Source organism: Sturnus vulgaris, chromosome 19 (assembly GCF_052056855.1).
Source record: "Sturnus vulgaris isolate bStuVul1 chromosome 19, bStuVul1.hap1, whole genome shotgun sequence".
NCBI lineage: Eukaryota > Metazoa > Chordata > Aves > Passeriformes > Sturnidae > Sturnus > Sturnus vulgaris.
Genome location: NC_142261.1, coordinates 8502065 through 8525740, shown reverse-complemented (window position 1 = coordinate 8525740; position 23676 = coordinate 8502065). Strand labels below are relative to the sequence as shown.

Sequence of the window (23676 nt, the reverse complement as noted above, 5' to 3'; positions counted from 1 at the left end):
CGGGCGGGGGTGACAGGGCAGTTTTATTGGTGTCGCTGCTTTCCAGCTCTCCTTGGGCAACCCCGGGAACACGGACACGGCTCGCTGTGACAGGGACTGGCTGGCTGGCACCAGGGGGAAGGCGAACGCTGCCTGTGCCAACTCTCTCACCACAGCAGGCTCATCACCTCTCCCCAGGACTACGGGGAGAAACCCGTGTTTCTTTGTTATGAAACAAATCGCTTTTCCAGCAAGTTCAACCCCAAAAGCAACTCTAGATGCCACTGAGGTGCTGCAAACAGGAAACATTCATTTGCAGGATATTTTGCAAATCTACATCAATGAAACAAACACAAATACTACGTGCACAGAACAAAGACGAGGAGTCTCCCCTTCTCTTAAAGCACACACATTTAATACCGGCACAGCTCTGTCCCCTGCGCATCCCACTGAGTCATTTGCCACTAGGTTTGGAAGAGGCATGTGAAAGTGCCATGTCTGCTTTTACTGTCCTCGTCCTGTGTGAATCACCTTTTGCTGCATCAGCCCCCTCAGGTTCCCCCCGAGCCCGTCCGCTATGGGCACCGGGGGCTCGTGGTGCTCTCTGCAGCCTGCGAGCACTAACAGCTCTCCTTGGGGGGCTGCTTGGGCTGGAGGATCAGGGCTGAGGCAGTCGCCCTCTTCTGATGCCGCCACTTGGCCCGACGATTTTTAAACCAAACCTAGGAAGTGCAAAACAAGAAAAAGGCTTTTGCATGTCCTGCGTCACTGGGAAGGGACAGGCAGTGACCCTCCTGGGTTGTACTGTGTGGGCTCTGAAATACTGTAACATAAAGGCTTGATAAGAAATGGAATCAGTCCCTCTGCTGCAATCTTGCTCAGATACATGTGAGGGGCACAAGGGAGCTGGGACCCCCAATGACAAATTCAGAAGTCACTTAGGTAAGGCGGACACACTCGGGTGCAGGGCATGAGCAGCAGAGCTGGGCATGTCTGTGTGTGACAGGTGATTCTGGGAGAGAGAGACCCTGTGAGTCTGTGGGACTGGATGCCAGCACAAATTAGCCCAGCTGAAATGGTTCATATTTTTCCACCGCTCACCAAACTTAAACTCTCTTTTGTCAAATGCACAAGGATGATTTTAAAATGAGGCCGCGGGTCTGCAGCTCCCCAAAAAAGGACAGCACAATGCCCCAGTCTGTGTTCCTGGGGCACTGCAGCCAGCAGCCCCTCACCAAGTGGCAGAATCTCACCTCTACCCTCTCCTCCTTCAGGTGAATGCGGTTTGCCAGGTGCTCGCGGGTGACCACGTCTGGGTACTGGTTCTGGTGGAAAAGCGTCTCCAGAGCCTGCAGCTGCTCCTCGGTGAATATGGTGCGGTGCCGGCGTGTGCGGCGCTGGATCTGCTGGAAGCTCTGCAGCTCGCTCGACTTCTCCTGGGAGCTCTTACAGACCCTGACCGCTGGGTGGAAGAGCCGCATGGGCCAGGGGAACCGGGCTTCTGCGAGGGGACAGGGACAGCAGCAGGGTTAGAGGGGTGGGGCTGAAACACTCTCATGCCCAAGGCAGCTCAGGCATGAGTTGCATCCCTGCTACTGTTTGGAAGGAAGCAGCCAGTCACCTGGAGTGACGACAAGCTGAGTTGTCACTATCCACATGGGAGAAAAGTTTAGGGCATGACTCTGGGAGAAGGATGCAGGTGGTGAACACTGGCTGGGTTTTCTTTGTTCACTTACCGGTTGCACTATGGCCAAGCCCAGAAAATAACTGCAAACTCACAGCCCGGAAAAGTTCTGTATTTCAGCCCTGACACAAGGGAATTCTGAATTTTCACGATGTCTTGAACTGCATTTTTAAGGGTTTGCTACTTTTTCCCACAGAGATTTTGCTAGACGTAGCCAAAACTCTTTTCCTTAAAGGATAAGTGAGGTTCCCCAGGGCTGATGTTGTCAGGAAGCACAGACACAGCACATGGGCAGCGTGACCATGGGGCCCCACACTCCACAGAGAGCTTGCACCTCTAGAAGCATCATTCTCTCAAGAGTTTCACACTAAACCAGTAATAGCCAGCAATAGTTAGCACCCTCTGCTTTTCAAACCCTGGTAGCATTGCAGGTGAAAGTGCCCACTCCTAGGAGCCCTGCTGAGAACAGCTCAGATCGCTGGGCCTGGGGCCCCATATTGTCACTTACCACCCGAGTGTTCCCCTGCCCACAGCACTGGCACCAGCCCCTCTGCAAGCCCCACAGCTGAATCAAACCCAAACACTCACCCAGCCCAACACTCACCCAGCCAACCCGGCAGCTCCTGCAGGGAACGGGCACTCGTGTGAGAGCAGCAGCAGCAGTTGCAGCCTGCCCCTTCCAGCTCTTCCTCCTCTTCCTCCTCCTCCTCCTGCAGGGAGCTGGCTGGGATGGTCTCCAGCTCACACAGCCGCCTGGGTGTGCAGTCCAAGATGCTCCGCAGGCACAGTGGCACCAAGACCTGGGGGCTCTTCTCCACGGGGCTGGAGAGGATGTCCTCGATGCTGAACGGATGTGGCTTCTTCAGGCCTCTCCTGCCAGTGTCAGCACCTGGCACTGGCTCTGAAGACATCCTGTGCCAGCAGCAGCAGCAGCTGGGGAAGCAGGCAGCCCAGCTGAGGGGCTTTGCTCTCTGTGCACTGGCTCCCCAGTGGGGTTTTGCTAGGGAAAGGACAGCTTATGTGGCTTTTAAAATGGACTGGCAAAGCTATCCAGAACCACTGCTTTGTCTTGATGTTTCAAGTGAATGTCATTCTTTCAGATGAGTTTTTATTTTATACACATACACACTCTTTTCCTCCCTCTGACCTAGCTGTGTAATGACTGAAGCCACTCTAAATATATATATATAGAGAGAGAGATATAATCCCTTTGGAAAGAAAACCGTAAACCCCGCTGCAAATAAAATAAATTCTAACTAATCTTGGCAGCTTTGTGAAGGGTTAGTGTGGATCTAAGATTTAGCTAATCCCACAAAAATGACTGGAGAAGGAAATCTGATTTCTCCATCTCGGGTGTAGATTTGAGGTGGTTATGATCTCCATTGTGCTGCAGCCTCCTATCCAAGGAAGGGGGAGGATAGCTGTTCCCAGCCCGGAAATGGACCAGAGGATTAACTCCTTAAAAGAAGCAAATTATCCCTTTCTCTGGCCAAATGAAAGCTTTCCCATCAAAAGAGAGCTGTCATATCATACAATATTAGAGAAGAGAGAGTTCAGCTTAATAAAAAATCATTTTTAATGACAGCACAGCCTTTGGTTTTGCCAGAATTCTCTGTGAAAGTTGATTTATTTTCTGCTGAAAGCAGAGAAATTGTATTTTCCCTCCTTCCCCTTTCCCCCATCTCTGCTGCCCTAATCACTGTAATAATGCAGATGCTTTGCATGTGTCCAACATACTCTTTGTAAGCATTCAAAGCCCTTAATAAATTAGATTACTGCCTGCTTGCAGCAGCTCTGCACCAGAGCTTAGTGGCATGTACCCACCTCCCATGCAGCTGAGCCGTGCTCTGTGTGGGGAAGGGGAGGATTGCTGCTTCTGCTGCCGCTGTGTGCTCTCAGTGAGGTCCTGCAGCCATCCAGGCAGGAGTGTGGACTCAGTGCCACAGCTAGGCTTTCCCAAAGCCTCTTCAACTCCCACCTCCTGCCCAGCCAGAGAAACTGGGGAGAGGTAATGGCCAAGATTTGGGACAGTAAGGGAAGCCTGGGTCTGCCCCTCCCAAGGGCAAACAGCAAGGCCTGGCACCTGCAATCCACAGCAGGGGAGGAATCATCTTGGATCCTGTGTTTTTAACTGAAATGAGTAGCTGGGACTAAACCAGAGAAAGTGTGGCTGAGATCAGGTTGCTTAGCGAAGTTTAAACCCGAGTTCTCTTGCCTTCAGTGCAGTTTAAGCCAAGGTGAGTAGCAATGCCTCAGGAGCTCAGGTGGGGAAGACTCTCACACCTGGTGTTTCCTTGCAGGGGAGTGAAGATACCAGTCCCGCTCAGGGTACACCTGAGGAGACACACGGGTGGGTGCTGTGAAACCATAACACACCAAAGATGCTCACACTGGACAGCCCAGCAATGCCTCCAGCATCCTGCCAAACTTACGGCCAGTCCCCAGGAGAGTCTCTCTCAGTTTGTTTCTTCTCTCATCCCTGCTCACTGCCTGCCCCTCCTCACCTGTGGGTCCCTCAGTGCTGGGAAGAGACACCCCATAGCCGTTCTGTTTCTGACTCCCTTAAAACCAAACTGCTGTTTTTCCTTCCATCCCTTTATTTGCCTCTCCTTCAGTTGTTGAATGAGATGGTGTAACATGGATTACAACTGAGCTCTGTGAATCTTTTCCTTTTTAGATTAAGAACCTTTGTAGCTGCTCAGTCTGGACATGTTCACTGCTGCCCTGCCAAGGTGTCAGGACTCCAGAGGGGCACTGGGGATGCCCTTATTCCAGAGATCACTGAAAACTGCTCCCAGCTTTTATGTATGTACCCAAACACTGACACAAGAGGTGGATGTGGGTCCAGGTTCTGCTTCCCACACTGTGCTGGTCCAGAGGGACCACAGGGCCAGTGAGCTGGGAAGTGCCATGGGCAGGTGCAGGATCTGACCAGTTCTGTTCATATGCCTGAAGCGGATTAATTCTCCTTCCCCATCCTTCACAAAGGATGCCCTTTCCCTGGGCATCCTGTCCCAGCCCTGCCTTCCCACCACACATGCACTTAGCCTATTAGGATCTCTGCTGATTGCTTTCTTTCATTCCTCCCGTACCTTTCACTACAGAAAATGGACTGGTAATACTTCTTTTATCAAAGAATTATGGGATTTAGGACCCAGATTGTACAAAGAGACTTTTGATAGCTGCTGGTAATCAAATCCCAATCGGCAGACACTTCTCTGCACCCTGTTACCAGAGAGGAATAAAGGAAAGGGATTTCTGATGTTCTGTTTACTGAGCCTCTGGGAGATAGGATCGCTGGGCTATTTCATATTAGAAAAGGAAAGGAAAACAAAACAAGAAAGAAAAAACATGCAGACAAGAGAGGACAATATAGATATAGATAAAAAGAAAAGAAACAGGCTCTTATCATTTTCTTATTGGTTAAGGAGATTCCAAAGCCATTATAGAGGATTAGCAAAAAGGTTAATCTGCTTTAGCTGTTCACTTGTCAAAAGTGAATTTATAGGGTTTGAAAATCCTTCCTATGGTGAAACAAGAAAAAACCCCCCTTTCCCTCCTCTGGCCCTCCCTTCTGCAGGCAGCACAAGGTGGTGGGAACAGGAACACTGGAAACAGTGTGGCAGCACCCTTCCCTGCCTTGCCCCTGCCTGTGTTCTGGGAGCTCTCATTTGGCACTGCTTCTCCCCACTCCCTACCACCTGTGTGGAGCGGCTGTGATGCTGAGGAAATCGAGGATCAGATCTGAGGGATGTAACCATCCTCCTCCTCCTCTGCCTTACCTGGGACAATTCCTGGGCTCTTTCACTCATTGATATTGACAGCAGTCAGGGCAAACCTGGACCCCTGGCTGGATTTGGGCTTCCAGGCTGATTTCTAAAGCAGAGCAGAGATGGCAGCTGCTGACAAATGTTGCCAAAACTACAGTGTGGGGGCTTCCAACCTCAAGGGAAATGCTCAGCCCAGCATTCACAACTCAGTGTCCTCCTGGCCACCCAATGCAGCCACTGGAGCATGCCAGCTGTGTTTTCCTGGGCTGCTTGTGCCATGACTCACCCAAGCAGTGGATGCCCATCACTTGCTCCACAGCGAGTGAGAAACAACCCAGGGTAAAAACAATCCTTCAAGATCAAAAACAAGAAGCATTTTCTGTGTAGCTGAAATTCAGTGGGATGTGCTAGTCAGGTGTTAAAACTATGTTTAAAAAAAAACCCAGAAATGGTAACATCATTGGATGGTTTGGATTGAAAGGAACCTTTAAAGATGATCTTACAATTGTGCCTATTAAAATTGTTCAACCCTGTGCCAATCAACAATAAGAACTCTAATAAGCTCATTTTGATTTGATGGTAATTACAATAAATCTGCCTCTCTCCCCAAAGGCCGTTCCATTCCATAGGAAGAAGTGGAATCTCTCCACTGGGTAGTAATGTTATTAGTGATACTACTAGTAGGGATGCCAGCAGTAGTGGTGCTGCCTAGCAGAGATGGTGTCCGTGGTGTAGCAGGAGGACTGTGGGGTACCGAACCTCCTCTTCCGCAATGAACCACAACGGAATCAGACAACTGCTTCACCTGAAGCATTCCAGTTGGCATTTCAGAGATCTTACACTGCCTCATGCTGTCCAAATCCCTATGTACTCGGCAGGCAGCACCCAGTTTTCCGAAGTTCTGTGTTATCTCGCTTTTCCCCGACTACGGAAACATGTCGGGATGATAATGCTTTTTAATCCCTGCCTTGCAGACGGCGCGGGTGCCCGGCCGTGGTGAAGGAAGGATCGCGAGTAGGATTGACGGTCCCCGGCCGGGATGGAGGCAGGGTGGGGGGTCCCGGCCGGGATGGAGGCAGGGTGGCGGGTCCCGGCCGGGATGGAGGCAGGGTGGCGGGTCCCCGGCCGGGATGGAGGCAGGGTGGAGGGTCCCGGCCGGGATGGAGGCAGGGTGGAGGGTCCCGGCCGGGATGGAGGCAGGGTGGAGGGTCCCGGCCGGGATGGAGGCAGGGTGGCGGGTCCCGGCCGGGATGGAGGCAGGGTGGCGGGTCCCGGCCGGGATGGAGGCAGGGTGGCGGGTTCCCGGCCGGGATGGAGGCAGGGTGGCGGGTCCCGGCCGGGATGGAGGCAGGGTGGAGGGTCCCGGCCGGGATGGAGGCAGGGTGGAGGGTCCCGGCCGGGATGGAGGCAGGGTGGCGGGTCCCGGCCGGGATGGAGGCAGGGTGGCGGGTCCCGGCCGGGATGGAGGCAGGGTGGCGGGTCCCGCCCAGCGCTCCCGGTGCCGCTGCGGGCGGAGCGGGGCCGGGGCAGTGCCAGGGGGCGCCGCCAGGGGGCGCGGCCGAGCGCCGTGAGGGCCCGGCTCTATGGTGCCGCCGCCATGGGCGCCGAGCGGGAGGCGCGGGCCTGCGCCGCCTTCTACGGCACTCGGGGCCTCGCCCCCACAGTGCTCTCCTGCCTGCGCTGCCTGCGGCACTTCGCGGGGTAAGAGGGCGGCCCCAGGGAGGGAGCTCCCGGTATCCCCCCGGTGGCGGGTGCATCGGGAAACCCCCGGTGTGGAGTGCCCGTGCCTCTCCTGGGCGCGGGTCGGGAGTGTGAGATCGGTACCCAGGGAGGGCTTCGAGCCGCGCTCACCTGCCCCCTGTTCCCTTCCAGCCTGCTCAGCAGCAGCAGTAGGGCTGCAGTTCTTAGGATTTTCGAGCCCTTCTGCCCCACCGAGGGCTTGCACACGCTGAGCTTTGAGGGTTTTGTGTAGCTCCCCCCCGCCGCCGTCCCTCCGTCCTCGCTCCAGTGCAGTGCTGAGTGCAGCTGGGAGAGAGGAGCATCGCAGGCTAGGGCACTCCAATCGCAGGTCCCACTGAATCGGGGTATTCCCCCACTACAAACTTCACCGAGCCAGCGTATCCTCACCCCTATCCTTGTCTGTTCCAGGAGTACTGCCAAGAGATGCAAAGAGAAGCACCTGGAGGAGGCTCTCCAGCTGACACGGGTGCTGAGTGAGGGTCTGCAGGCGTTGGGTGAGGCAGAGGCACGACCCCTGCTCCGCTGTGTCCTGGCTTTCCAAATGGAGGCAACCAGCAGCTCCAGCTCCTTCCAGAAACTGGAACAGGTCTGTAAGGCAATCGGCTGGGCTGGCTTAACTCACTCCCGGCACAGCTCTGGAGCTTTCTGGCATCCTTACCAGCAAAGGGGCTCGGAGGTGCTGCAGGCTGCCCCAGTAGCACTTGGCAGCTGGTGTCTCCCAGGGGTCTGGGCAAAGCAGCTCACTTGGGGTGTCTCTTGGCAGATGGTGACCCAGCTGGCAGTGGGGAGGGAAGCCCTGTTGGCCCAGGAAGTGGACATGCTGCTGGCTGGCCTGGCACTGCAGGGAGAGGTGAGAGAGCCCCGGCTGTGCAGTGGCACTGGCTTTCACAGGGACTTAGCTGGAGACCATGTGTCACAGGGACCTCCTGGTTTGGGCTGCCTCAGTCCTTCACTTCCACCGTTCCGGGGATTTGCCCTTGCTTGCAGCTGGCAGCATGTGGCTGCCTATCACACCAGCCCTTTGCTCATCTGTGGGGCAGCATCTGGCACTGGCAGGACCCTCCTGCCTAAGGTACTGAGCCCCAGCATGTTGTCACACAGGACAAACTATCCTTCTGTCCCTGCAGGTGCTGTCTCCTGGGGACCTTCAGTCAGGTCAGTCTCTATTCCTTACCTTCCAGGGTTTTGTCCCTGGTCACACCACCAGTGCACAAAACACTTCCTACCAACCCAAACTGTGTCCTCTGTGCTCATGGGAGGGGAGCAGGGATCAGCGTGATCTCTGCAGAGGTCCCAGAAGCATCCAGCTCTGCCCGCCCACAGTTGGAAACCAGACAAGCCAAAGCATCCCCTGCATCCCAGCCCCGTTATTTACCTCACTTGCCAACAGTGCAGCCCTTGGCTGAGCTGGGAGCAGGGCTGGCTGCAGAAGGGCTGGAGGTTGATGCTGTGCCCTTGCCCGCAGTGTCCATGTTCCTGGAGGAGAGCAGCCTGGGCCGGCAGCACTGGAGGCAGAACTTGGCCCCACTGCTGCAGCGCCTGGCCACCACCCTGCGCTGGGTGCTGCAGGGCCAGCCTGCACCTGGCAGCACATGGGGCTACCTGGTCATCAAGGTAAGAGCCAGACTGTGGAGCAGGGCAAGGCTCAGTACCTGCAAGGACTGGTCAGGCAATGTCCAGAGGGATGTAACACATGGAGCTGCTCTGAATGCCTGTTCCTGGGGCATTGCTGCTTTCTCAAAAGTAAGGAATATTGATCATCTCTGTGGCACCTTCTGCTCCTCTAGGCCTGCCTCCAGGTCTTCCAGACACTGCCAAAGGACGTGGCCCCCCTGGTGTGGAGCACATCAGGAAAGAGTGAGACCCTGCAGAGCCTCTTGGGACTGCTGCTGGAAGTGGTTTGGGGGAAGGTGCGTACAGCCCTGGGAGGGATGGAGCTGTCTGTCCCAAGGAGCAGAGCAGTACTGTCCTTCCCATGTGCTTTCCCCATTCCCCTCCCCTAGGCAAGCCTGCAGAGACAGCCCAGTGTCTGGCATGTCTGAGAGACCCCATGTAGCTGCTTGCAGGGGCAGTTAAATGTGGTTGGGATTTAAATGGTGTTTTGAGTTGTGCCTTTGCCTCCCTGCAAGTCCAGGCCCTGAACAAGGACACGAGGCTGCTGGCAGGCACAGCCCTGAGCATGCTGGTGAACACGGCCCCCCAGCCCCAGAATGGGGCCAGTGCTGTGCTGACTCTGTTGCAGCTCCCCAGCCGAGGTATGTATGTGCTCCATCCTGAGCTGGGGACGTCTCTGGCAAAGAGTCATAGGCATGTTTGGGTGTGAGGGTACAGGGGCTGGCACCAAGCTGGGCTCTGCTGCTATGCCTGTCTCTCAGGGTCTGGGAGCTCCAGCTGTCTCCAGCCACCTCCCATGAATGCTCTGGAGTGAGCCATGGCAGTTGCTCTCAGAGCAGCATTTGGGTTTGCCACCTTCCCTCCATCCAGTGGAGTCGTCTTCCAGCAGGCACTGGGGAGCTGAAGTTTGGAGAGCTGGTGGTGGAAGTGCCCCCTGTCCTGGAGCCAGATGAGCTGGAGAAGCTGGTGCTCACCAGAGGTTTGCTGACATGCTGCAAGATGGACATTCTCAGCTGCCAGCTGGAGGGCTTTCCCCACAAGGTAGGAGAGCTCAAACCTAGCAGACAGGACTTGAGGGAGCCCTTGGAGAGGGCTGGCAGCTGCCTGTGGTGCCTGCAGATCCTTGGGGGATGAAGGCAGGCTGCACTCCTCCACACCAGCAGCTCCATGCATCCCACTGAGCATAGGCAGTTAGCCAAGGAACCTGCTTTTTCCAAACACATCCAAGCAAGGATTTCTCTTTCCTGAGGGGCTGGGAAACAAAGTGGTGCCAAAAGCCCCTACACAAGCAAAGTAGTGTTCACCCTGTGTTTCCATGGCATGAACCTGGGGCTGTCCCTGCAGAGCACAGCCTCAGCTCTGCCCACCTCTAGCCTCTCCCAAGTCCTCGTGAGCTGAGGACTTCTAGGCAGGGAGCAGAGCTGAGCTCTGTAAGAGTGGGAGAACCAGGCAGCACTCTCCTTGCCTGTCTCATGGCAGGCTTTTCTCCCTGGAAATCCTGTGCCTGCCCACTCCCTGAACTGCTGTTCCCCTGCAGGCCTGCCTGCTGCTGGACATGGTCTTTCCTGCTGTGTGTGCCCTGACCAGGGAGCAGAAGGACTGCCACTACTACTGCTTCCAAGGTAGGAGACAATGACCCTGCCATGGCAGGGAGGTGTGAAAGGTTCACTGTGCCCGTGATGCGTGGACTCCCCGTGTGCTTCATCGTCTCCCAGGGAAGATGCTTTTCTGGGTCTTGGTAGCTGGTTTGGAAACTGCCATTAATTTCTGTTCCAGCCCAATGGGCACTTACCCTCTTGGGGTCTTATGTAGTTAATGGAAGTACACAAGGTCCTTAAGCCTGCAGGCTGTGCTGGCTCTGGTGCAGGTGAGTGAGGCGAGGGCTGCAGCAGAGCTCTCTGTTTTGGCAGCCTGTGCGCTGTGGCTGCAGCGCCTGCGGGAAGGCCTGGCTGCTCTCTGGCACCTGATGGGGTCCCGAATCCTGGCCCAGGACACTGAGCTCCTCCAGGAGGTCACCCAGCTGCTGTGGAACAACGCAGAGACCCCGGTAAGGACACGGGGCCAAAGGACTGTAATGTGGTAGCCAGGAACAGCTCTTCCTTCACCTGTCTCAGCTGCTGTCCACAGCCCATAACACATCCCTGCCTGCTTCAGCTCCATCAGCCAAATACACTCCCTTGCCTACAGCTGGCAGGGCAGGGGCAATCACACTGCTGAGATTGTGGCATTTGTCACACACAGGTTCTAGAGTGCCATGTCCTGGTGCTTCACCTGCCACGGGACAGGGAGGTGAAGCTCTCTCTCCACATGAGAGGGAGCCCACACTAACCCCCCCTTTTTGCTGTCCTTCTCCCACAGGTGGAAGGTGTGTCTGAGTTCATCCACAGCTCCTTCCGGTTGCTCTTGGAGATCTACCACCTGGAGTGCCAGCACTTCCAGGACCAGGAGAGACCTCTCTACCAACAGATGCTGCAGAGGGTGGTCTCAATGCCATGGCAGATCAAAGCAAGATACGTGCCCCTGTGTGCCATCGTCCCCTACATGGGCAGCCAGCAGGTAGGAAAGGCAGGGGTATGGGGAGTCTTGGTGTCAGCTGGCTCTGCTGCTGAGGCACAGCCTCTGTCCACTGCCTGTCATCTTCTCCCCAGCTCAGCTGTGTGGGCAGGGGGCCTTCCTACCCAGATGGGCTATTTTAGCATCCCTGGAGTAGTGAGCTACAGCAGTGCATCCCTGGGGAGTGCCAGTGGGAAGGGCAGCCTTGCCTGTCAGTGCCCAGTGAAAGCTAGCCAAAAGCAGCTTAGAGGTACCAGAGATGCTCAGTGCCAGAGGTGATTGCAGTGTAGTCTGTACCCATCTGTCCTTCCCCCAAATGCAGCTTTCAGCCTCACAGGGAGATGAGGGTCACCTGCCTTTCTCCCAGGTGTTGGATGCATACCCAGACCTGCCACAGCATCTCCTGAGCTGCCTCTCCACCAACCACCTGTGTCCTGCTGCTGCTGAGGTCTACAAGGTCCTGGTGCGGCAGCAGTGCAGCCAGTGGCGGGATGGGCAGCGGGGCACAGAGGTGGCCCTGGCAGAGCAGTGGGCACTCTGCTGGCTCCCCCTGCTCTCCCAGGCCCTCTGCTCTCCCCTGCCCATCCTGCAGAGCAATGTTGCCAACCACCTCCTCACCTGGACCCTGCGGCAGCTCCCGGCCACCCAGGCACTGCTGGCCGCCCAGTTTGGTGGCCAGGACACGATGTCACTCCGAGCTTGGGTGTCACTGCTGAAGGCACAGAAGAGTGTGGCAGGGGCGCTGCCACTGGGGGATGAGGCACTGGAGCGGCTCTCCCGCTGCCTGGGCACCCGCGAGGAGGGCGTTCGGCTGGCAGCACTGGGCCTGCTCTGCTGCAGCCCCAACACCAACCAGCCCCTCTTGGGTACCGAGGTGCAGCTGCTGCGGGAGTTCCTGCCCCTCAACCTCAACTGCGACTCCTCCTCGTTCCGGCAGCTGCTGCAGGCAGCGCTGAGGAAGGCGCTGGTGCGGCTGCGGGACAGCTCGCTGGCCCAGCTGCGAGGGAAGGCGCCGCAAGGCTCCGGGCCAGGCAAGGGAGCTGAGCAGCTTGCTCAGGCAGTAGGTGAGGCGGCCACCCAGCACCTTCACCACAGCCCTGGGAGATTCACATGTGCTCGACATCCCTTGCTGCCACACTCTCTGCCCACAGGATTTGTGGAATGGCTGCTGCAACTCAGCATCTCCTCGCTCAGCCCAGGCTCCAACTACCAGAGGAAAAAGACAGCTCTGCTCCTCCTGGCTGCTGTTTTGGAGACCTGCACAGACACCTGGAGCCCCGACAGGAAGAAAGGCCAGCCCCCACGTGAGTACAGGCAAGCTACCTGGAGTATGACCCACAGCTGTGGGGATACTCCCAGCCAATGCCATCCAGCCGCCCCGTGTCCCCATCACAGGGACCATGGCCACGCTGCTGAGCTACACCAGGCAGAGCGGCTGCTGGGACTTCTTCTCCCAGCCCAATTTGTTGGCACTGCTGAGCTGCCTGCAGGACAGCACTAATGAGGTGAGCCTTGTAAAGCCACGGGCAGGTCACAAAGATGATGCCTTGACCTCAAGCAGGCTCAGAGAGGGAGCCCACCATGCTTCCCATTCTCCCATGTCCCACTTTTGCCCATGTCTTCTCTGTCCTGGCAGATCAGAGACTTGGCCTCAGAGCTGCTTGTCCGCTACTTCCCTGCCACATTCCCCGAGCCCATTGCCCTGGCTCTCTTCCAGCTGGCCCAGGACACCCTGGGCAGCCCCCGAGTGCAGGAGGCTGAAGCTGGAGCTGTGCTGATGAAGACCATCCTGCAGAAGTATGAGCTCCTGGCATCCCCCTCCCTCTCCCTGCCGTGGCACAGGACCCTCCAAGAATGTGTTGGCAGCACTGGTGCCTCACCAGTCTGTGGTCATAGATGGGGTTTGGAATAGCCTTACGTAGGAAGCTGGGAAGGGTTGAGGTACAGGAGTCTGCACCAGGGGAGGAAGGAGCTGCGTAGCACAAGATGGGCAGGAAATTCCCTGGTACTCACAGCAGGATCTGCCTGTTGCCCCAGGTCAGACAGTGGCACCATGAAGAGCCTGTCTCTGGAGGCTGAGGCAGCCCTGACGCTGCCCAGCCGAGGGCTGTGCTTTGCCCAGCACCTTCTCCACATGCTGGAAGCCCAGTACAAGGTGGCGTGCCAGGACCTGCTGCAGGCAGCAGCCACTGCACCGATGCACGGTACGGCCCCAGCTGGGCAGGGCAAGGCAAGGCAGGGAGCAACTCCTGCAGCAGCTGCCTGGGAGCTGGGGCAGACCAGAACCATGGCAGAACTGAGGCCACAGCTTGTTGCTGGTGCCACATCCTTGCCTCGGTTTCCCTGTTTTGGCACTCCTCCTGCCTTGCCCAGGGCTCCTGTTCACTCCCCTGCCCCTGAGCCACATCAGCTGTGGGCTCAGGCAGGAGAGCCAGGGCTGTGCTGACAGCACAGTGAGCTGTGGGTGTTCTACAGGAGCCATTGCAGCCCTGCGCAGGTGCCTGCTCCAGGTGCCGGAGGTGGCCGTCTCCATGCAGGCAGCAGAGTTGGTGCAGAGCTGGCAGGAGCTCCTCACCCGCCTTGTCACCACAGTGAGAGACATCACCTCCCTCCTGCTGGGTGCTCTGCAGAGCCAGCAAGGCCCTGGTGCTGATGAGCAAGGTAAGCGTGTCCCCATGGGGGCGGACCCAGCCCTGGGAACCATCCCTGGGAACCAGTGACAACTCTGTCACAGCCATTCCTGGCCCAGCAGCCCTCCAGCCCAAGGGGAATACACTTGCGTTGGGCTCAGTGCCTCTAGCAGGGGACCATGGTGAGGCTGGGCCTGGCTTTGGGTCCTTTTCTCAACTCCATGGGAGAACAGCAGCACTAGAGGGAAGAGCCTTCCAGAAACAGTTGGGCACCTGCCAGATGTAAACAGCTGGAACAGGAGGGGCTGGCAGAGCCCTTACGGCAAGGGCTTGGAAAGAGCAGTGGGCAAAATGCAGCTGTAGTCCTGAGTGGGGCACGAGGCAGGGCAGGAGCCATTGCCATTTGTGTGCATTCTGACAGAGGACTCCTCCCAAAGCCCAGCAGCATCCCCCTCCCATTGCCCTACACCATCCTGCTCAGAACTGGCTTTTCCTTTTGCAGCTGCGGCCCCATCATTTGCAGAGATGGGGAATGCCATTGGCTCCCTCATCATGCTGGGGAAGGGCCGAGGGCAAGAGGAAGAGGAGGGTGACTCAGTCCTGCTGTCAGAGGAGCACAGCCTGATCCTGACGTGCTGCTGGGTGTCAGTGAAGGTGGGGACCCCTCCTCATGGCACTGGGAGAGGGCAGCCCAGCATGGCACTCATCACCCGGCCCACCCCAGCTGCTGCTTCACCTCCCCTTGGGCCATTCTTCTTTTCTGGGGATTAACATGAGGGAATTTCTGTGCTTAGCTCAGTGCTCTTACACATCCTCAACTTCTTCCAGGAAGGATGCAACTACCAGGCTCCCAAAAGCAGCCCCCTCCCTGCCTGCCTTTACGGAGCCCAGCTTCTTCCCCGACACTGATAGTCCCCTGCTGTGGCAGAGCTAGGCTGCCGGGCTTGCAGCCCTGCTGCCACCCAGCCCGGCTTCTCCTCCCTGCCAGTCTTGCTGACCTTCCTGTTCTTCCCAGGAGATTGGGCTGCTCCTGGGGGGCCTGGCCGAGCTGCTGCTATCCCCAGCACTGCCTGCTGAATTGGGGCCCCTCCTGCCACTTCCCAGCCTGCAGGTGGCCACCAGGGTGTTCCAGGAAATCCTGCTGCGGTGCCGGCACTGGGTAAGAGCATATTTGAGCCCTTAGCCATCCCTCCAGCCTTGCTCACGCCCTGGCATACTGGGGTGGAGAGGGAGCAAGTGCAGTAGGGCACAGTCTGCTCTGGGGCAGGACGTGGGGATGGCTGGAAGTCCCCTCGCTGGGATCCCAGTGCCAGACCCTATCACATCCCCACAGCATCGTGTCTTCTCACTTGCTCTTCCCCTTCACAAAGAGTTTTCTGGGGTTATGGGGGGCCTTTGGGGTGCTCGTCCTGACACGGCTCTGTCCCAGGGAGCAGTGGAGGGCTGCAGCATGGGCTTCACCAAATTCTGTGCTGCTCTGCTGAACCACCCAGATCCGGAGCTGCAGGCCATCCCACGGGCTGTGCTGGAGCAGGTACAGTACTCTTTGTGCCCCTTGTTTCCCGTGTGCCCTAAGGTGCACAGGGTCATTTCTCAGTGTCCCCACTCCCTGGGGCAAGCACCCTCCTGGCAGCTGGGATGCTGGTGCAGAGCTGGTGCCCTCCTGGCAGGGCAGCCACAGGTACCAGGTGACAGATTTCCAGCCACATCTCAGGTGATTTTCTTTCTCTGCCAGGGCTTGGAAGCACTGAGTGGGCCCCGCAGCAGCTCGATCACACGCCGTGCTGCTGGCTTCCCCATGCTCTTCCTCTGCATCGTCAGCGGGGAGCCCCCGGCACAGGCACGGCCACTCCTGACCCGCTGCATCCAGACACTGCTGACCTTGGCTGCCACAGCCCTGCCACAGGACTGGGACCAGACCCTCGACCTCCCGCAGGTGGGTGTGGAGTTCCCTTTGGGAGCAGGGTGATCTGTGCTGGGTCCCTTGAAGAGAGCTGTGTCAGGTGCTGAGTGTGAGAGCGTGAGAACTCAGAGTGAGCAGAAACCCACAGCCCTGCTCATGCAGCCTGGCACCTGGGAGCTGGTGGCCTCTTGCCTCCCTTGTTTTTTCCCCCCCTCTTCCCCTGACATGGTAGCATGAGCCCCCTCCCAACATGGTGCCACTGACCCCGTGTGCTCTCCGCAGGTGTGTGCCTTCCACGTGCTGCAGACGCTGGTCCGCGGGGCGGGGCTGGGCGGGGCAGTGCTGTGCCATGCCACACCTATGATGGCCCTGGCACTGCGGGGCCTGGGCTCGCCGTGCTGGGCCATGAGGAACGCGGCTATCCAGCTCTTCAGTGAGTACTGACAGACATCCCACAGCCCCCAGAGTTCGGAGGCTGTATGGGGTGAAGTGCAGGGGGTTGGCAGAGTTGGATGGGACCTGACACTGCCTTTTCTGTCCCTGCAGGTGCCCTCACGTCCCGGCTGCTGGGACAGCCGTGTAGCCACAGGGATGGCTGCCCATCAGAGGGGCTGAGCCTGCACGCCTTCCTCGGGCAGCACCCAAAGCTGGGTGCTGTGCTGCTTGGAGAGCTCAAAGTGGCCACAGCACCCACACCAGGGGGGCCCCGCCTGCACCCTGCACTCCACGCCATCCTCACCCTCTTGGCCCAGCTGCAGCCTGGTGCTGACAGTCCTGGCAGGTATGGAGCAGTGGGGATGCTGTGCCTCAGCCAAAGGCTCCTGCAGTGGGAAGGGCTCCCATGCTGCTGAGGCTGGCCCTGGCTCTTTGTGAGATTTTACTCCAGCCAGAGCATCACCACATGGCGCCCTTTTTGCTCCACAGTCCCTCTGCTCCCTTCCTGGGGCCACTGCTGGGGCTGGCAGAGAGCCCCATCTACGCCGTACGAGCGATGGCTGCCAAGGCTCTGGTGCCTGTTGTCCCCCCTCCCCAGCGCTGCAGGCTCCTCCTGCAGCTGGCCCAGCAGCTCCCTGCAGCACCCGGACAGATCCGTTCACACAACGCTGTCCACGGGCACCTGCTGCAGATGCGGGCACTGCTGGCCTCTGCCACGGGCACTGGCGGGTGAGTGTTGCCATGCTGTCTCCCCAGCTGGGGTCTCTCTGTGCCAAAAGCAGCCTTTTGGCCACAGAAGGGTGCCCATCTCGGGGCCGCGCCCCGTGGTAAGGCTGTGTCTCCACGCAGGCTGTCAGCCGAGGCACTACACCCCGTGGCTCTACAGCTGGAGGCGCGGGGCTGGCTGCTCACCCCTGCCCAGCGCTGCCCCCTCGTCCGCGCTGCCTTCCTGCAGGTCCTCGCCCTCCTGCCTACATCCTTCAGCCCTGACTTTGCCCAGTACATCCATGACACCATCAGCACGGAGCTGGGCAGCCTCCTGCAGCAGGGAAAGTCAGGCTGTGCCAACCCACAGGTACTGCTTCGTGCCTGGAAAATCATGGCCATGCCTGACTGGCAGTGAGCCTAGGCAAGGATTGCTCCAGGCTGAGCACTGGAAGGGGAATCCTGTTTTTTTTCCTGCAGGTGGGCTCAGCCATCCTCCACCAAACCATGGCCCACTTCATGTGCAGCGAGGCAGCCCGGCTGGCTGATGGTGAGCAGATTGCTGCTGTCTGCTCACTTCTCCAGCAGCCCAACCCTGACACCCAGCTTGCTATCCTGAGCTGGGTGATTGCTGGGGAGAGAGGAATGTGCAAGGAGTTGGAGAATGCTCTTGGGCTGACATTGCTGGTATGATGGGGCTCAAAAGTCGCCAAGTAAAGCAGGGATTCCTCAGTGCACCATGCAAATGGGACCCCTGGGATCTCATTGCTGAGAATCTTGGTGCTCCCCAGGCTGAGGGCGCATGGGTGCAGGGCACTTGCCTGGTCCTGCAGTGCTAAGACCACTAACCATGTACCTTCTTTTCTATTGTCAACTAGGAGAGCTTGGGGTCAGTGCTGCAAGAGAGAAGGGACAAAGAGTTCCTGAGATTGTACCTTGAGGCTTTGCTGCATCTTTACAGACATCCCTCGTCATGGTCCCAGGAAGCTTCCAGTAAGCTCCAGGGCTCCTCAGCATCATGCCTGGAGATGCTGCTGCACATGGTGGAGGCTGAGTGTCCTGGGCCTGATCTTCTCTTCCAGGCACTGTGTGCTGCCAGCCTGCTGCTCGCCCACCAGTAGGTCCCTGCTGCTGCTGGGAGGCTGCACAACTCTTCCAGCAGATTCTTACTTAGTCCTTACTAGAAACAGAGCCGTGACTTGTCTCCTATAAATCACAGCATTGCACCTGTGATCTCAGGGCAGCCTTTGGTCCCGTAATGGAGCAGAAGGTGTGCTTGAACTCACTCTCCTTCCCTGGCCTCTGGCAGGTTTGGGGACGAGGATGGTGCGCTGGTGGAGCGCTGGTGTGCGGTGCTGGAGGAGTGCAGCCAGTCCACGTGCTCCGAGGTGCTGCGGCTGGCAGCTGCCCGCTCCCTGCACATGGCAGGGGCTGGCGTGGTGCAGCGATCCCTGCGTGCTGCCCGTGCCTCGCTCGTGCCCGTGGCTCTGCGGTAAGTCACTGAACCCATCCCTGGGGATGGCTGTGCTTGCAGCCTGTTCCCAGCAGCACTGCTCCCGCCAGCCCCAGCCTGCTGGAGGTCAATAGACTCTGCAAAAGGTGTCCCCTGCAAAAACTCAAGGGTATTGAAGAAAACCCCACTCATTCAAAAATCACCGGCACTCAAGAACTCACAGTCTACCAAAAAATGCGTGGGTGGCATTTTAATACAAGCAGCCAGTCCCTTATGACCAGCAGATGGCATTGCTGGGTCCCTCAATCCTCGGCACAGCCCCTACCCTCTCAAGCTCCAAGCTCTTGGGTGGTGGCTGTGTCCACAGTCCAGGAGAAAAGCCCCTCAGGGAAGCATTCTTCTGAAGTCTTATCTTTCCCTCCTCTCCAAGCAGGCTGGGACGCTTTGGGACATGCAGTATGCTTCCCTTTCCTTCTCTTCCCTTTCCTCAGGCTGATAAACATGGCTATTCACCTTCTGCAAGATGAGGAGCGGGAGGTCCGGCATGAGGCCTCAGGTTTCGCCAGCCTCCTGCGGCAGAGCCCAGGGGAGCTGCTGCAAGATGGCTGCATCATTGTGCAGGACAATGTGGGGCTCCAGAGCCTCCTAGAGCTCCTTCTGGGAGAGTTTGGGGAGCACTCTGAGACTTTCAACTCACTACTTCAACACCTCCCCATCTTAGACCTCAGGAGTGTCGTGGAGGAGCTGGAGGCCAACAAGTGAGTTGCTGGGCCTCTGGACTGTGTGGGGTATCACGGGGCCAGCCCCTGGCTTCACTCACACCTTGGCTTTCCCCCCAGAGCTGCCAGCCTGTACAAGGAGGATGAACCCAACGTTTTTGCAGAGCCAGCTGTCCTGGCACGGCAGCTGCTCCCAGTCCTGGTGCAGCTCCTGGAGAAGGCTCCCACTGGCAGCCCACTCCATGCCTCAGCTCTGCAGTGGGTGGAAGCCACAGGCCCCGGTGTGCTGAGGGACCTGCAGTACTGCAAACGCTGCTGGAGCCAAGGTATGGCAAGCATTGGAGCCTGGGACAAGCACTGTCCAGGCCAGCTCTGCCCAGGGGGACCCCGCCACACTCGTGGCTCCTTCACCCACTCTCTCCACAGGGCCTGCTGTCCGCTGGGGGATGAAGGCGCTGGGCTGTGCCAAACTCCACACAGCCCTGGCCGTGCTGCTGGTGAGGGCTCAGCTGGTGGCACGGGTGCTGCAGGTGCTGGGGGAAGGTGCCACCGCCGTGCCAGTCCTCGGCTATGGCACCCAGGAGTTGGAGCAGGAGCTGGAGCTGGTACAGGAGCTGCTGGTGCAGCACGGGCTGGCCCCTGTGCCAAATCAGCACAATGCACCAGGGGAACTGGGACCACCGTCAGGGACTGACAGCTCCAGGCATGCAGCAGTGTGATACGAAATCCTGTAGCCATCTCCCTCCATTTCCTGGATGCTCTCTCTGACCAGCAGCCAGGCCTGCAGGTTTGGTGGTGTAACTCAGGGGAATCCCACTCACAGTGTGGGACACACTCACTGTTGTTCGCAGTTTCTAACTCTTCAGCCGAGGATTCCAGTGCAGCATTGCCTTGGCCCATGTCCATGGCTTCCTTGCCCTCAACTCTGGCTGGCAGGAGGGGGCATGTGCTCCAGAATTCTCACACCCCTCATGGTCAACTCTCAGCATCTGTTTTTTTAACAAGCACTTTGGTCCTTGGCTGACCTGGGCTTTTATCCCAAATAAAGAGGCCAAGAACATTCCTAGTGTTAAAGCCTTTTATTTCCCCTGCCCAGGAGGGCAGTGTGAGAGTGAGCTGCAGGAGCCAGATGTGTCCTGGGGCCGCAAACAGGCAACAGCCACTGGCTGCTGTGGAGCAAGATCCAGCCCTGGCATGGCACGTGCTCCCACCACAGGCTGTGGTACCACCCAAAGCTGGAGCAGGGAATCCAGCAGCAAGGTCGTGTGGTGCTGGACGAGGAGTGGGGAAGGGCAGCAGCACCACCCAGCCCAGCCTCATTCCTTCCAGTGGGGGCTGCCGAGCCCTATGGCTGGAACTGGACATCAGCACCATCGCCCATGTGCAGACTTGGGGTGTCTGTTTAATTTCTCTCTGCAAAGCCCAGCAGGGCTGAACTGCCCTGCGTGGCTTACCTGATACTGCAGTGGGTGAGCTCAGACAAGAGGAAGGATGCTGCCTCCTTCCTCACGTTGCTTGCCAGGTGCAGCTCGTTGAAAATACAATGTCATGGCTGGGCGTGACATCATCACACCATGTCACCACCACATCATCCTCTCACCCAGACTTTACCTCATCATGCTGTTCTTCTACCATTAATCACCACACTTTAGCAATTTCCTTATTTTTAGTCTTTATAAGAAAGGTTTTTCCATTCTTCAGGAAAATATTTAATGGAAAAACAGAGGGCAGCAAGGGTGAGCACCAAACCTGCAGGAGGGTGAAATTATGAAAGAGACCACATTTTTATTTCATTCCCCACCTTCCCAGCAAGGAGTGGAGGCTCACCTCACCTTCTCAGGGGGAACCCTACACGAAGATGAGAGCTGGTGGGGAGCAGACACAGCCCTCCTGCAGGCCCTCCTGCACCCATGAGCCCTGGCATCCCACCACAGAAGCGGCCACCCAAAATGTCCTGGAAGGGAAAATCAGTGAGAACTGGGGTGTGCCATTAATAAATACAATTTTTAAAAATCAAATATAGTTTTATATATGGGTTTATATTATATATATAATAATGGAAATTGGACTAGATGATCATTGTATGTCCTTTCCAACAAAGATTTATATTCTATTTAAATATGCTTATTTTTATATTATAATCTTGGTTTATAGGACATATTAATGATTCATTTAATAATATGATGGTATACTATAATATTGTGGCATATTTTAACATAATTATAGCTTTGTATACAAATATTATAATTAGAATATAAAAGGAGAATGCCTTAGAGGCTAGGAGAGATCCCATGGTGAGGATGCCACAACTTGGCACCTACCTGGCTCCTTGCAGCCCGTGCCCATTGCAGTGGGGACGGCGGTGGGACAGATTCCCCCAGCATTCCACACACACCCGCTTGTCCCGGTGCAGCCGGCGGCTCCAGGCTTGCCCGAGGCACGGGGCTCCCACCTGAGTCAGGCGGAAATAGCCGCAGTAGCTGGGGAAGGGGGAACTGGGGAAGGGGGAAAATGGGAGGAGAAAAGAGTGGTCGGAAGGTAGGACAGAGGTTGTGGTGGTTTTTTGAAGGATTGGGATGTAAAGGGGATGTGGGTTTGGGGGAGGTGAGAAGGGTAATGGCTCTGGGGGTTGCAGAGGGGCCATGAATTTAGGGGGTGCAGAGGGATCCTAGTTTGGAGAGTGGGAAGGATGATGGTTCTATGGAGCATGCAAAGGGGCATGGTTTGGGGCAGGGAGAAGAGTAATGGCTGGGGGAAGCAAAAAGGTCCTGGGTCTGGGGGGTGCAAAGGGGCCATGAGCACACGGGAGGTGCAGGAGGGCTTTGGGGAGGGGGTTACAGGCCCCGACTCCACACATACCCAGAGGGCTCCTCCGTCAGTGGCAGCCCAGCTCTTCGCCAGGGATCTCTGAAGTCCTGGCTGAAGGAGTTGGGGAGTATCTTGGCTACCTCTGGCAGAAGAGCAGCTGTGAGGGGCACGGGGATGACTGAAGCCACCCCGGGACGAGCACGCAGGAGGGCAGCAGGCAGCCCGCGTTACCTTTGGCCGTCCCGCAGGTCGGGTGCTGCCCCAGGCACCCGCGGCGCTGCTTGAGGTCAGGACAGGGATCCCCTCCGTGCCGGGGGGGGACAGTGACCTGGCGGCTGCGGGCTCTGCTGCCAACCCCGCACCGGGAGCTGCACCCGCTCCACGGTCCCCAAGGCCCCACAGCACAGCCCACCTCTGCCACGGATGGAGGAGAGGGAAAAAAAAGTTTCAGTGTCATGAACAATGGAAAGAGCAAAGCAGGGGAGATGCCGCACAGGGGATGGGGAGAGGGGAGGAAGGGCAAGGGTCGGAGTGACCCCAGCAACCCCTCTCCCCTGACCTCTGCCAGTGCAGGGGGCATTGTGAGCTGCTTCCGCAGGACTTTATCCCTGTGTGCATCGCGCTGAGCTCGGACCCTGCTAATCTCCCCGGAGATTAGGAAGGGCTGACTGCTGCAATTGTCCAGGGGGCCGTGGCTGGTGCCTGCCTGCCCAGATTTGGGTCCCCAGGGCAGGCTGGTTCTGCGCTCAAGCCCACGAGCCCTGTTTGGCATCCTCAGTGCAGTCCCCGGTTTCCCTGTCCCTGTGCAAGGCACTGTGCCTGTGACAGTAGCAGAGGTGGCACCGGGTCCTGCTGGGTCCCACACCGACCACTCAGCCTTGCAAGTGCCAGCGCTGCCATCAGCTGCAGCCACCCCTACGGGCTCTCTTATTGCACTGGGGCCAGCCAGACATTCAGCATGGAAGAAAAGGGACAACTGGGACACTGCTACAAATCCAGCCCAGCCGGCATCCCCGGACATATCGTTATTACTTAAAAGTACAGGGCTAACAGGTACCAGCAAACACTCGCCACCGAGCACAGCAGCACAGGCTGGTGTCCCCAGCTGCGGTCCAGCCAGTGCCATCCCCTCGGCCACTCACCGGCACGGCGGCACGTGGCCAGGTAGTCCCGGCAGCAGTCTCCCGTCCTCTGGCAGTACGAGTCGCAGTAGCAGCGAGCCCGGCGGGCACCGGGGGTCCAGCAGGCGTTGTTCCTGCCGGGGCAGCACCGCTGTCGGCAGCTGCCCGTGGCACCCACCAGGCAGCCGGTGGCCAGCAGCCAGCCCGCCCAGAGCAGCAGGCCCCGCATGGCACCGGGAGCATGTGAGCCCCGCGGGATGATGGCTCTGCCCCGCACCGGCGGACACTGGATGAGGAGCGAGGGCTGTGCCGGTGGGAGCTCCGGCCGTGCCGCACCGCCCCCGGGCTGGGCGGGGGGACAAAGCCCGTTCCCTTCTGCTCCACCGCCCCTCGGCTCCATGGCAGGGCAGGGGCTTCAAACAATTAACCAGGGTTATTAATAAAGCACTGTGCATGAGACAACACAATCTTGCCTGGGAGCATCTGTGATTGGGCACTGCTGGGCTGGAGCTGATGCTCCCCTAGGAGCAGCATCTTGGCATGATGGGGAGCCCCGTCCCCC

The 23676-nt window shown here is 57.8% G+C and overlaps 3 protein-coding genes across 7 annotated transcripts; 1 reads left to right on the top strand and 2 right to left on the bottom strand.

Moving 5' to 3' along the window:
• Positions 1 to 269: 269 nt before the first annotated feature.
• GSC2 (goosecoid homeobox 2) lies at positions 270 to 6439 on the bottom strand. The gene is made up of 3 exons (XM_014894428.2): positions 2268 to 6439; positions 1233 to 1480; positions 270 to 701 (listed from the first exon to the last, which is right to left on the bottom strand). The coding sequence occupies exons 1-3, from the start codon at positions 2572 to 2574 to the stop codon at positions 600 to 602; spliced, it is 657 nt and encodes a 218-aa protein (XP_014749914.2). The 5' UTR covers positions 2575 to 6439; the 3' UTR covers positions 270 to 599.
• Positions 6440 to 7013: 574 nt separating this feature from the next.
• On the top strand, positions 7014 to 20247 carry LOC106864871 (tRNA (32-2'-O)-methyltransferase regulator THADA-like). The gene is made up of 31 exons (XM_088176154.1): positions 7014 to 7134; positions 7582 to 7759; positions 7937 to 8023; positions 8301 to 8328; positions 8639 to 8787; positions 8961 to 9083; positions 9308 to 9428; positions 9674 to 9828; positions 10325 to 10409; positions 10698 to 10834; positions 11146 to 11343; positions 11708 to 12404; positions 12492 to 12644; positions 12736 to 12845; positions 12977 to 13137; positions 13378 to 13544; positions 13816 to 14001; positions 14473 to 14624; positions 14986 to 15129; positions 15400 to 15504; positions 15706 to 15906; positions 16156 to 16306; positions 16420 to 16654; positions 16798 to 17037; positions 17158 to 17383; positions 17494 to 17700; positions 17892 to 18130; positions 18323 to 18505; positions 18958 to 19224; positions 19306 to 19511; positions 19612 to 20247. The coding sequence occupies exons 1-31, from the start codon at positions 7031 to 7033 to the stop codon at positions 19902 to 19904; spliced, it is 5688 nt and encodes a 1895-aa protein (XP_088032280.1). The 5' UTR covers positions 7014 to 7030; the 3' UTR covers positions 19905 to 20247.
• A 2-nt stretch (positions 20248 to 20249) lies between these two features.
• On the bottom strand, positions 20250 to 23597 carry LOC106864870 (somatomedin-B and thrombospondin type-1 domain-containing protein-like). Of its 5 annotated transcripts, XM_088176158.1 has the most exons (6): positions 23136 to 23597; positions 22225 to 22407; positions 22045 to 22135; positions 21507 to 21637; positions 21018 to 21139; positions 20250 to 20934 (listed from the first exon to the last, which is right to left on the bottom strand). In XM_088176158.1, the coding sequence occupies exons 1-6, from the start codon at positions 23512 to 23514 to the stop codon at positions 20824 to 20826; spliced, it is 1017 nt and encodes a 338-aa protein (XP_088032284.1). In that variant the 5' UTR covers positions 23515 to 23597; the 3' UTR covers positions 20250 to 20823. The 5 variants fall into 5 exon arrangements, with proteins under 5 accessions (XP_088032284.1, XP_014750074.2, XP_088032283.1 ...); XM_014894588.2 differs by having other exon boundaries at positions 20250 to 21139; positions 21507 to 21680; XM_088176157.1 differs by having other exon boundaries at positions 21507 to 21680; positions 22225 to 23270.
• Positions 23598 to 23676: the final 79 nt, after the last annotated feature.

Bases quoted from the DNA above. Each gene is read 5' to 3' on its own strand.
- GSC2 (XM_014894428.2), bottom strand. From the start codon at position 2,574: ATGTCTTCAGAGCCAGTGCCAGGTGCTGACACTGGCAGGAGAGGCCTG. The intron at 1,481-2,267 runs GTGAGTGTTGGG...GTCCCCTCGCAG, and splicing joins GGAGCTGCCGGGTTGGCTGG to AAGCCCGGTTCCCCTGGCCC. The intron at 702-1,232 runs GTGAGATTCTGC...TGCACTTCCTAG, and splicing joins TGAAGGAGGAGAGGGTAGAG to GTTTGGTTTAAAAATCGTCG.
- LOC106864870 (XM_088176155.1), bottom strand. From the start codon at position 23,119: ATGGCACTGGCTGGACCGCAGCTGGGGACACCAGCCTGTGCTGCTGTG. The intron at 22,136-22,224 runs GTAACGCGGGCT...CTCTTCTGCCAG, and splicing joins GACCTGCGGGACGGCCAAAG to AGGTAGCCAAGATACTCCCC. The intron at 21,638-22,044 runs GTATGTGTGGAG...CGCCTGACTCAG, and splicing joins CTGACGGAGGAGCCCTCTGG to GTGGGAGCCCCGTGCCTCGG.
- LOC106864871 (XM_088176154.1), top strand. From the start codon at position 7,031: ATGGGCGCCGAGCGGGAGGCGCGGGCCTGCGCCGCCTTCTACGGCACT. The intron at 16,307-16,419 runs GTGAGTACTGAC...CTGTCCCTGCAG, and splicing joins CGCGGCTATCCAGCTCTTCA to GTGCCCTCACGTCCCGGCTG. The intron at 17,384-17,493 runs GTACTGCTTCGT...TTTTTCCTGCAG, and splicing joins CAGGCTGTGCCAACCCACAG to GTGGGCTCAGCCATCCTCCA.